We start from the raw sequence: 12,363 nt of genomic DNA, 5'->3' as shown, positions 1-12,363 counted from the left end.
AGCCACCACACCCTTGTACCCTTCATACACTTCAATATGACACCTATGTACATATATGTTCAACGGAAAACCATGATATCATGAATGCACAGGAGCGACCATCATACCTTCCATACACTAAAAGCATGACACACGTGTCGTGATAAACCACTAATTTCACTCATCACAACTAATGATGATCAATATCAGTCACAAATAGCCAATATAAAAACAACATACATTCTCAAATTAGCCCGTTTGGCTCATATGTTTCAAAAACGTTGTCTTACCTAAAGGTGTCAGATTTATATCAAGAGGGTGTAACACTGTTACTTTATAAATTATGGGCTTGTAATTAGAGATGGACGTAAAACTGAAAAAAATGCACCTTTATTTGCAAATAAAATATTGGAGCCAAACATTGTGAAAGGGACATAATTTAAACGGTGTAATAACCAGGACAAATGGGCAAATAAGTTACATGGATTTTAATTACAGTAGCATGCATTATTTAAAAACTATAATGGCCGAAAATGGAAAATTATGATTTTTTTTACCAAATATTTTCCTATTTTCCCATTAAAACACATTTAGAATAAAATAATTATTGGCATAATGTCCCACCTAAAGAAAGTCTAATTGGTGGCGGAAAAAACAAGATATAGTTCATTTCATTGCGATAAGTAATGATAAAGTTATACGCGAATGAATGTAAGGAGCGGTGAAAGGTGAAAATTGCTGGGATGCTGAAGGGGTAAAACCCCTCAGTTGTGAAGCGTTTAATAACTGGGTAAAAAAAACCCCACAAAATATGTACAAAGACAGACACTAGGTAGGGGGACAAAATACAACCAATATAAATATAAAAACACCCTGTAATAAGGGTGGGGTGGCTGCTCAAACAATCTCGATAATAAGGCATATTGGGGCTTACAGTATGGAAATACAAATGAATATGCGGAGTCTATGCATCAAATAATATGAGATGGTAACTAGTCAATGTGTGCAACAAAAATATACGTTCCAAAACAGTGCAATAAATAAGGTCACCGCTATATTACCATCAAGTGAGAGATGCAACAGTGAGCGGTCACCGCTATATTACCATCAAGTGAGAGATGCAACAGTGAGCGGTCACTGCTATATTACCTGCTGACAGCCCCAAAAAAAATCGCAGCCACCCGGGAGAGGGGTCTAACACGTGTCACCGGCCGACTGCCGGCTTCCTCAGAGACCACGATCTGTGGGGGCAGTCGGCCGGCAACACACGTGTTAGACCCCTCTCCCGGGTGGCTACGGTTGTATAGGCGCACTTGTTTGGGGCTGTCAGCAGGTAATATAGCAGTGACCGCTCACTCTTGCATCTCTCACTTGATGGTGTATGCTAGTTAGCTGGCAGGACCAGCAAATTGATGGTATTATTATGCTCTGTGTCACTTTGCTACTTTCTATTGTGTATACTATTTACATTGGATTCTGTACCTTATTTATTGCACTGTTTTGGAATGTATATTTTTAGTTGCATACATTGACTAGTTACCATCTCATATTATTTGATGCATAGACTCCGCATATTCATTTGTATTTCCATACTGTAAGCCCCAATATGCCTTATTATCTTGTGATTGCTTGAGCAGTCATACTACCCTTATTACAGGGTGTTTTTATATTTATATTGGTTGTATTTTGTCCCCCTACCTAGTGTCTGTCTTTGTACATATTTTGTGTTTTTTTACCCAGTTATTGAGATACGTTTTAGAGTTCTTTTTTTGATACAAATAAAGATAGTCATATATATTATCAAGACAATTTGGTGCGTTGTGAGATCTTTTTCTCTCTTTTGTATGCCTTAATCTCTTTGCTCTAGATACGCACAATTTGTCAGTTACAACTTATATATATTGCGGTGCTCTCTGTTTTTTTTTTTTTTTTGCAAGAATCTAATGCAAATAAGATGCATAAACATGGCTTTACTGTGCTCATGGAAGGGATATACTTGATAGGTGGTGTTGGGAGAGTATGACAAATGAATAACAAGCAGGTAGAAACTAAATTATGCATGTACAAGAGGTCTTTTTATACATTTTTGTATTATGCAGTAACCTTCATATGTATGTAAATATTGATTTATGTTGCAGCATGTCCTAATTTATGTTGCATTATGTCCTATTTTTGATGTCTCGATTTTTATCGATTATTATGGCTTTTTACCTATGTCCATTCTTTGCATATTTTTATATACAGTTTGCATACATGTTTTTTGTCTACAGTTGCTCGTTGTATTATATTGCCTGAGGAAGCGGGCGTGGACCCGCGAAACGCGTTGCAAAAGATTGTTGGAGTAAGAATAAATAGTTTATAATCTTTACTACTGTGTCCTTATCGGGGAGGTAAGTCATCCTTTACCCCCCCCCCCCATGTTAGAAATTTTAAACTGGGTGTGGTCGTGGGTGGAGACAAGTTTACATGAACTTAGCAATGGTGGGACATTAGATTAGGACAGTGGTGGAGAACCTTTTGGAGGTCGAGTGTCCAAACTGCAAAGTCACTTTACTATCACAAAGTGCCAACAGCAATTTAAACTAATTACAAATGTTTTAACTCATACATGAACATTATGGAAAATCCAAGTTGAAAATAAACTGTGAAGATAAACAATTTCATCCATCCTACTCCTGAAAAAATTATTCATTTTTTAGAACCTCCCAGTTTCATTTTCTGTTTTAAAAAGCGGAAAAAGTAGGTTTAATGCTATTGTCTCATATGATGATGATTCAGCTTTTCCATAGTCTCGCAGTTAGCAATCATGTGACCCTCAACAAGACAAATTCAGCAATCATGAGCCCCCCCAACAAGACAAATTCAGCAATCATGATGCCCCCACCATGACCAACTCAGCAATCATGAGGCCCCCAACAAGACAAATTCAGCAATCATGAGGCCCCCAACAAGACAAATTCAGCAATCTTGAGGCCCCCAACAAGACAAAGTCAGTAACCATGAGGCCCCCAACAAGACAAATTCAGCAGTCATGAGGCACATAAATAGACAGCATTTCACATAAATAGGCAGAATGCCCCCTTTATATGGTAAACACCTCTCACCTGGCAGCAGTTCCCCAAAATACACTCAATCTGACAGCAGTGGTTCCCCAAAAATAGGTAGCCCCAGGTCTATAGGTGTCCCCAGAATAGGTGGCCAGCGGTATAGATGTCGCCAGAACTGGTAGCCAGGGGTAGAGATGTCCCCAGCCAGGGGTATATGTCCCAGTATATGTAGGCAGGTGTATATGTCCCAGTATATGTAGACAGGTGTACAGTGATGTGAAAAACTATTTGCCCCCTTCCTGATGTCTTATTCTTTTGCATGTTTGTCAAACTTAAATGTTTCTGCTCATCAAAAATCGTTAACTATTAGTCAAAGATAACATAATTGAACACAAAATGCAGTTTTAAATGATGGTTTTTATTATTTAGTGAGAAAAAAAACTCCAAATCTACATGGCCCTGTGTGAAAAAGTTATTACCCCGCTTGTTAAAAAATAACTTAACTGTGGTTTATCACACCTGAGTTCAATTTCTGTAGTCACCCCCAGGCCTGATTACTGCCACACCTGTTTCAATCAAGAAATCACTTAAATAGGAGCTATCACAGAGAAGTAGACCAAAAGCACCTCAAAAGCTAGACATCATGCCAAGATCCAAAGAAATTTAGGAACAAATGAGAACAAAAGTAACTGAGATCTATTAGTCTGGTAAAGGTTATAAAGCCATTTCTAAAGCTTTGGAACTCCAGCGAACCACAGTGAGAGCCATTATCCACAAATGGCAAAAACATGGAACAGTGATGAACCTTCCCAGGAGTGGCCGGCCGACCAAAATTACCCCAAGAGCGCAGAGAAAACTCATCAGAGAGGTCACAAAAGACCCCAGGACAACATCTAAAGAACTGCAGGCCTCACTTGCCTCAATTAAGGTCAGTGTTCACGACTCCACCATATCCAAGGCGCAAACCACTTTTAAACAAAAAGAACATTAAGGCTTGTCTCATTTTTGCTAAAAAACATCTCAATGATTGCCAAGACTTTTGGGAAAAAACCTTGTGGACCGACGAGACAAAAGTTGAACTTTTTGGAAGGTGCGTGTCCCGTTACATCTGGCGTAGAAGTAACACAGCATTTCAGCAAAAGAACATCATACCAACAGTAAAATGTGGTGGTGGTAGTATGATGGTCTGGGGTTGTTTTGCTGCTTCAGGACCTGGAAGGCTTGCTGTGATAGATGGAAGCATGAATTCTACTGTCTACCAAAAAATCCTCAAGGAGAATTTCCGGCCATCTGTTTGTCAACTCAAGCTGAAGCGATCTTGGGTGCTGCAGCAGGACAATGACCCAAAACACACCAGCAAATCCACCTCTGAATGGCTGAAGAAAAACAAAATGAAGACATTGGAGTGGCCTAGTCAAAGTCCTGACCTGAATCCTATTGAGATGTTGTGGCATGACCTTAAAAAGGCGGTTCATGCTAGAAAACCCTCAAATAAAGCTGAATTACAACAATTCTGCAAAGATGAGTGCGCCAAAATTCCTCCAGAGCGCTGTAAAAGACTCGTTGCAAGTTATCGCAAATGCTTGATTGCAGTTATTGCTGCTAAGGGTGGCCCAACCATTTATTAAGTTCAGGGGGCAATTTCTTTTTCACACAGGGCCATGTAGGTTTTGAGTTTTTTTTCTCACTAAATAATAAAAACCATCATTTAAAACTGCATTTTGTGTTCAATTATGTTATCTTTGACTAATAGTTAACGGTTTTTGATGAGCAGAAACATTTAAGTGTGACAAACATGCAAAAGAATAAGAAATCAGGAAGGGGGCAAATAGTTTTTCACATCACTGTATATGTCCCAGTATATGTAGGCAGGTGTATATGTCCCAGTATATATAGCCAGGGGTATATGTCCCAGTATATGTAGGCAGGGGTATATGTCCCAGTATATATAGCCAGGGATATATGTCCCCAGTATATGTAGCCAGGGGGTATATGTCCCCAGTATATGTAGCCAGGGGGTATATGTCCCCAGTATATATAGTCAGGGGTATATGTCCCAGTATATGTAGCCAGGGGTATATGTCCTAGTATATGTAGCCAGGGGTATATGTCCCAGTATATATAGGCAGGTGTATATGTCCCAGTATATGTAGGCAGGTGTATATGTCCCCAGTATATGTAGGCAAGTGTATATGTCCCAGTATGAAGGTGTATATGTCCCAGTATAGGTAGGCAGGTGTAGATGTCCCAGTATATGTAGGCAGGTGTATATGTCCCAGTATATGTAGCCAGGGGTATATGTCCCAGTATATATAGCCAGGGGTATATGTCCCCAGTATATGTAGCCAGGGGGTATATGTCCCCAGTATATGTAGCCAGGGGGTATATGTCCCCAGTATATATAGTCAGGGGTATATGTCCCAGTATATGTAGCCAGGGGTATATGTCCTAGTATATGTAGCCAGGGGTATATGTCCCAGTATATATAGGCAGGTGTATATGTCCCAGTATATGTAGGCAGGTGTATATGTCCCCAGTATATGTAGGCAAGTGTATATGTCCCAGTATGAAGGTGTATATGTCCCAGTATAGGTAGGCAGGTGTATATGTCCCAGTATATGTAGGCAGGTGTATATGTCCCAGTATATGTAGCCAGGGGTATATGTGCCCAGTATATGTAGTCAGGGGTATATGTGCCCAGTATATGTAGGTAGCGGTATATGTGCCGAGTATATGTAGGCAGGGGTATATGTGTCCAGTATATATAGCTAGGGGTATATGTCCCAGTATATGTAGCCAGGGGTATATGTCCCAGTATATGTAGCCAGGGGTATATGTGCCCAGTATATGTAGGTAGGGGTATATGTGCCCAGTATATGTAGGCAGGTGTATATGTCCCAGTATATGTAGGCAGGGGTATATGTCCCCAGTATATGTAGCCAGAGGTATATGTCCCCAGTATATGTAGTCAGGGGTACATGTGTCCAGTATATATAGCCAGGGGTATATGTGCCCAGTATATGTAGGCAGGGGTATATGTGCCCATTATATGTAGGCAGAGGTATATGTCCCCAGTATATGCAGGAAGGGGTATATGTCCCCAGTATATGTAGCCAAGGGTATATGTCCCAGTATATGTAGCCAGGGGTATATGTGACCAGTATATGTAGGCAGGGGTATATGTGCCCAGTATATGTAGGCAGGGGGTATATGTGCCCAGTATATGTAGCCAGAGGTATATGTGCCCAGTATATGTAGTCAGGGGTATATGTGCCCAGTATATGTAGGCAGGGGTATATGTGTCCAGTATATATAGCCAGGGGTATATGTCCCAGTATATGTAGCCAGGGGTATATGTACCAGTATATGTAGCCAGGGGTACATGTGACCAGTATATGTAGGCAGGGGTATATGTGCCCAGTATATGTAGGCAGATGTATATGTGCCCAGTATATGTAGGCAGGTGTATATGTCCCAGTATATGTAGGCAGGTGTATATGTCCCAGTATATATAGCCAGGGGTATATGTGACCAGTATATATAGCCAGGGGTATATGTGACCAGTATATGTAGGCAGGGGAATATGCGCCCAGTATATGTAGTCAGGGGTATATGTGCCCAGTATATGTAGGCAGGGGTATATGTGCCCAGTATATATAGCCAGGGGTATATGTGCCTAGTATATGTAGGCAGGGGTAAATGTCCCCAGAATAAGTAGCCAGGTGTGCCCCTGCAGGAGGAGAGCAGCGCAGAGAAGAGGGAGAGCTATGTGCGGATAGCGGGGAAGGGCGGACGTCTCCCCCCCCCCCTTCCCTCACCTTAGGGGGCTCTCCCTCCCTCGCTCTCCCCTCGGGAGTCCGGAATGAAGTGTGCAGCGGCTGGGCAGCGGGCGGAACTTACCTCGTCTCGTCGCAGGCGCCGGATGGATTAGCCGCTACTCTAGTCTGGTCCAGACCAGAGTGCGGCACCAGAACTTCCGGCGCAGGAGCGAGACGAGGTAGGTTCCGCCCGCTGCCCAGCCGCTGCACACTTCGTCCTGGACTACGGAGGGGAGAGCAAGGGAGGGAGAGCCCCCTAAGGTGAGGGAAGGGGGGGGAGACGTCCGCCCTTCCCCGCTATCTGCACATAGCTCTCCCTCCGCTCTGCGCTGCTGGCCGCATGGGCACGCGGCCGAGGGGGGGCAGCGGGCGGCCAGGGTCGGGCGGATGCCCGATTTTGCCATATGTGCGGACGCCCATGGTGAGAGCAGAGCAAAAACTGCATCCCGGAATACCAAGGATATGTTTTTTAAAACCTTGGGTAACATTTCTGGAAGTTCTTCTAAGCTGTGGCAATTAAATAGATTGTTTAGAAAGACTAATAGACAGATTCAGAGAAGATTCAGGGCAAGGAGAGGCAGTTTTAAAAATGTTTTTACATGTAAAGGGATGCTGGGGCTGCCTCCTTTATAGTAACTCTGTCTCTGCACAGAGAAAATGTAACAACTCAGCCAGCACTGCTAGTTTAGTGCGGGAATTCCCCAACCTTTTATCACAAGTGTATTCATTTTTATGAATTAGCACACAAAAGTCTAAAATACCGATGCGGTGTTTTCCCTCCAAGATTTTTTTTACCGGAAAGGTTTTATGAATAGAGCCCAATGCTTCAGTTTACCACAGCACACATCCGAATCCTTATAGCCGTGCATGGCATTGCACAATTGCAAGTGCTGGCCCTTATATGATGCAATGCAGTGTGAGCAAACACACTGCAATCTGCATTTTTGATGCATTTACGTCCCATTTATTGCAACTGAAAGGGGGTGTGCAAGTGTACTAATAATATGTAGCAATGACATTTTTATATACAGGATGCATATTGTAGTGGGAATAAGGCCTTAGGTCATATAACTCATCTCCCAACAAAGGTAAGAGAAAGCCATTACCTGCTCATTCTGCAATGGATTTGTGAGGTTTAAAGAAATATAACCCAAAGCCTTAGCTCTTTCCTTGTACAGTCGAAAAGCTTGCTCCATGGGCACTTGAAGCTTGACCCAGTATTCCACAGTGCCATAATTATTGACATGATTGTCTGTTTCTGAAATAAAAAGCATGATTTAATTATTTGAACCAATATCCACTAAATTTTTGAACTTATTAGTAGGAATGATCAATGAGATGCTACTATTTCTGAATTCATGAAGATGTATGTACATTTTTATGCAGATATATGCGGATTAGATGGAACAATCGGTTTATACCTGGGTGGGACTTGATTGGTCCATTTTCAAGCTGCAAATATTTGCAAAAAAATGACATACCGTATATGCCGGCGTATAAGACGACTGGGCTTACAAGACGACCCCCCAACTTTTCCAGTTAAAATATAGAGTTTGGGATATACTCGCCGTATAAGACTACCCCTCTTCCAACGCACACAAAATAAATATTAAAAAACATCATATACTGTACTGTATGTGGTACCCAGTATATAACCGTATATATGTGAATGACTGGTTGGATTGGTCAACTCTCCCTCTCCCACTCTCTAAGCGGATAGGTCAGCTCTCCCTCTCTCCCTGTTTATCAGAGAGGTATGGAAGAATAGATCGCTCTGTGCCCATAAAACACGCCTCTCTCACCCTTCTGGCCCACCCTTGTATCCTATTTACTTCCTCTGCCTCTCAGATCGCGCACATGCGTGCCTGCGCTGATTCACTACAGTCCTCAGCAGCATCAATTACACCCAGCGTATAAGACGACCCCGAACTTTTTAGAAGATTTTCAAAGGTTAAAAAGTAGTCTTATATGCAGGAAAATACAGAATCCTGCATAAACTCGGAAATATTTGCATCTCATTGATCGTCCCTATTTATCATTAATGCTCTACAGTAAGTCAATATAAATTTTTTTGGGGGACTTGATTCAACCATACTATGTAATTTTACTCACCAAATATCGAAGAAGTGAAATGGATCTGCCCAGTTTTTTCCAAAATGTCATGGAACCTTAACTGACAAGCAGCAATTGTCTTAAAGTCAGTTCCTATTGCTAAATGAACCTCCAGCTTTACAGTATTCTTCTGTATATATTGTAGGAAAAAGTCATCCACTCGTAACCGATATTGTGAAGTGAAATCATACAATGGCTGGAAGCCACGCACAACAGGTGTAGTCTGAAGCTCAAAGTCATAGAAAGCATATGTGCAGAAGGTAGCAGGTTCCTGGTCTCCAAAACTGCTAATAGCTTCTGGTGAGAAGACCACCTTAGATATGTGAATTTCAAAAAGATTCTCTCCCCTTTCCAGATGTATGGGATCATCATACACACTGACATCACCATCTGGACCAATATCTGGTGTAAACTTGTATTGCTTAGTGCCATATGCCACATCCTTCAACTGGGCTGCAAACCAGAATACAAGAAAAGTCAATACATGTTACATTTATTTTGTAAGAAACCACTTCATAGGAAATCCACGGTCATAAATGAATATATTTTTTTACATAACCACACATTTGTCAATATTATATCAGACTGTAAGGAAGCCAGGTGATATGTGCATTAGATGTCATTGTGTGAGCCTTGGTAAGTCTAAAGCTTTGTACACACACTATATGAGATACAGCCAGTAATGACCGTCCCTGGCAAGAATGTAGCATGTGTACAGTGGCTCCGATGCTCCCCGACACCTCGGCTAGTGATAAGCCTGGCGGATTGCCAGCCGAGAGCATTGTTCTTCCCATGTGATGAGAGCATTGTTCTGCCACATGATGTTACTCCCATGCTGCTCCGTTAGCTGTCTGCCACCGTGCATACCAACAGAACACATCAGTAGCTAGAGACATGTCTGTACAGCCTTGGCTCTGCAACATCGCTTAGATAATCATGGGCCATGTGCCATTCTCTTCAGCTGTTGTTATGGCTATGACCCTCCTTGTGACTTGGATGGTTGAGATGGCTGGAATAGATTTATCCAGGCGTCCATAAGATCCCCCCAACATTGCCCAAGAAAGGGAAATGCGCATGACCTGGTGCTAGAAATAAAGGAGACGGGAAGCACCTGACATTTGTGTGTGGACTGCGGTGGTGGTGGGAAGGAAACCTGCACACAGCCCTTCACAGAGTACTCTGCTTAGGTGAGTAAGTTTGGCTTTTTTCTGAGCTGTGTTCCATATAAACTTGAAAATGTTCCCATTAAATTTTGAATTGATAAGGGTGGCCAGTCAATAGTCGTTCCACTTTTTGGTACTGCGATTACAGGGGTCCCTCTGGTTAAGCACATAAAAGGTCAGGGTCCACCCAGTGACAAAGTAACAAAGGAGTCTGTGTGGTGGAAGGCTCGGTTGTCGCTGAATTTTAAAAGGCACAGCTGTAGTAGTATGGAATCTGTAGATATGATACACAAAGCCCAAGTTTGTCTCAGTAACTCCTCCAAACTAAGGTATGGGGAGGAATATTGCTATGTTTTATTATTTACTTTAGGCAGGAACATTTAACCTGCATTGCAATGCCTCCACCTATGCAAGTGCAAGATTCACAAATTAGCCTGCAATTCAGACTAGCCTTTACAGGGACTCCGAGGAGTGCAGTAACTATGGAAAGGTGCATACCATTTTGAAGCTCTCTTTCTCCTCTTTCCAATGATATATACCACCCTATGCCTTTTAGTTTTCGTTATTATAGAAATCGCGGCCGCCATCTTGGATTCCTTATTCAGCATTGTATTATACAGGACGACACGTTCCCCAGTGCCTCCATTCAGTGCAATGCAATGAAATACAAGGAACCCAGGGGGATATAATTACAAACATCATGCCGGTAGGTGTGAGGATATAATTAATTAGTTGTGGGTATGCTTAAAGGCATACCCACAGGCAATGCTCGGAGTCCCTTTAAGTTGCCAACTAAACAGCAAAACTTTAATAGATGGACACATACGAAGCACAGCAGATAAAATAGAATAGATAATTTCGTTGACAACTACATGTTGACATATCCTACACATTAAGTAGATTAGCATGATAACACACAACAGAACCTAATTTATCGGAAACCCAATCACAAACTTAAATGTAACCCAAACTGCATATTTAGTAATTTCATACAAGCAGCTATCAGCACACACATCACTACACCAACAATTTTAGTGTCCATCTCAGAAGAGATGGACAACTTCCCAAATACAACGTTGCAACCAGCTGCTTCTTCTGAAATGCCAGTCCCAAAAGAGATCTGTTACAAAATTAGGTTACATAATGACTTATATATAAAAAACAAACCATAGGCGAAAGCAGAATAGATCTTGAATGGTGTCATGTTTCTGAGAACTGTATAATACAGTATAATATAACACACAAAATTGTAATTCCAAAACAATATTTGCCAGCCTGCTAATATTTAAGCCAGTAAACAGCATACACAAATGTTTAGCTAGTACATGAGAACAGTATAATACTTTAGACACCTAATATAACCGTTAGATAATTAGTCATACCTTCAAGTTTGCGTATACGAGCAGCCCTGACATCAAGCAAATGGGCATATTGCTCCAACTTTATGTCATAGTCATGCCGCAAGCCTTCCATCTTCATTGTAACAGCCTCCACTTCAACCTAAGGAAAACAAAAATATATATATACAAATGTAGACTTTAATGAGGCTTAAATATAAGCTACTGGCTTCAATTAGGAAATAGGTGCAACTGGCAAGACTTCTAACGGTCCTTGCTTCAGCAGAGGCGGATGTTACTGGCCGATATTCATGTACTGTGTATATGAGGCATAAGACTTTGTACACACACTAGAAGGTTCTTGGCCTACGTGGCCTCCTAGGTCATCTCATCAGAGCGCAGGCCAATGTCTTTATCTCCTCCATAACCATCCTACACTGTGGTATTCCACACCATCCCTCTGCCCACTTTGTAGCAAAAGATTGTGCTGCTAGCCTGTCTAGTGTAAGGATCAAGAGAAGGAATACATAAGATGATGTGCTCAGTTGCATGGTGCCTAAAGTATTTAACAACGTAGCTTGACAATTCTGTGTTTGCTTACTGCCTAAGATACCATCTGCATGGAAACTGTATGTCTGCACGTGTCTGTATGGATTTTCTCTGTGTTCTCCAGTTTTCCCCTAGAATCCAAGAAGATGTGAGTATGTTAAATGGCTCCCCCTCCATACTGGCCTGTGTGTGTGGTGGGATGTTAATTAATGAGCCTATTTGAGGGACAAGGATCAGAATGAATAGTTTAACTGTCGGTTGGCAGCCCTATGGCAGTTCTCGCATGCTTAGAATCTACTGAGTAAAATAGACTGCTCCATGGGGAGGAGAAGCAGGATGCCATCTGAACCACCAGGGG

The 12,363-nt window shown here is 41.8% G+C and overlaps 1 protein-coding gene across 7 annotated transcripts in view; it reads right to left on the bottom strand.

Moving 5' to 3' along the window:
* The window catches only part of RPGRIP1L (RPGRIP1 like), a 308,845-nt gene that overhangs the window by 134,619 nt on the left and 161,863 nt on the right, over positions 1 to 12,363 (bottom strand). For all 7 annotated transcript variants that reach the window (XM_068260505.1, XM_068260504.1, XM_068260506.1 and 4 more), the window contains 3 exons: positions 11,502 to 11,619; positions 8,957 to 9,409; positions 7,951 to 8,102 (listed from right to left, as the gene is read on the bottom strand). In XM_068260505.1, coding sequence (XP_068116606.1) covers positions 7,951 to 8,102; positions 8,957 to 9,409; positions 11,502 to 11,619 — 723 coding nt within the window. The remainder of the gene's footprint in view (positions 1 to 7,950; positions 8,103 to 8,956; positions 9,410 to 11,501; positions 11,620 to 12,363) is intronic.

Source organism: Hyperolius riggenbachi, chromosome 11 (assembly GCF_040937935.1).
Source record: "Hyperolius riggenbachi isolate aHypRig1 chromosome 11, aHypRig1.pri, whole genome shotgun sequence".
NCBI lineage: Eukaryota > Metazoa > Chordata > Amphibia > Anura > Hyperoliidae > Hyperolius > Hyperolius riggenbachi.
This window is presented reverse-complemented; position numbering and strand designations above follow the sequence as displayed.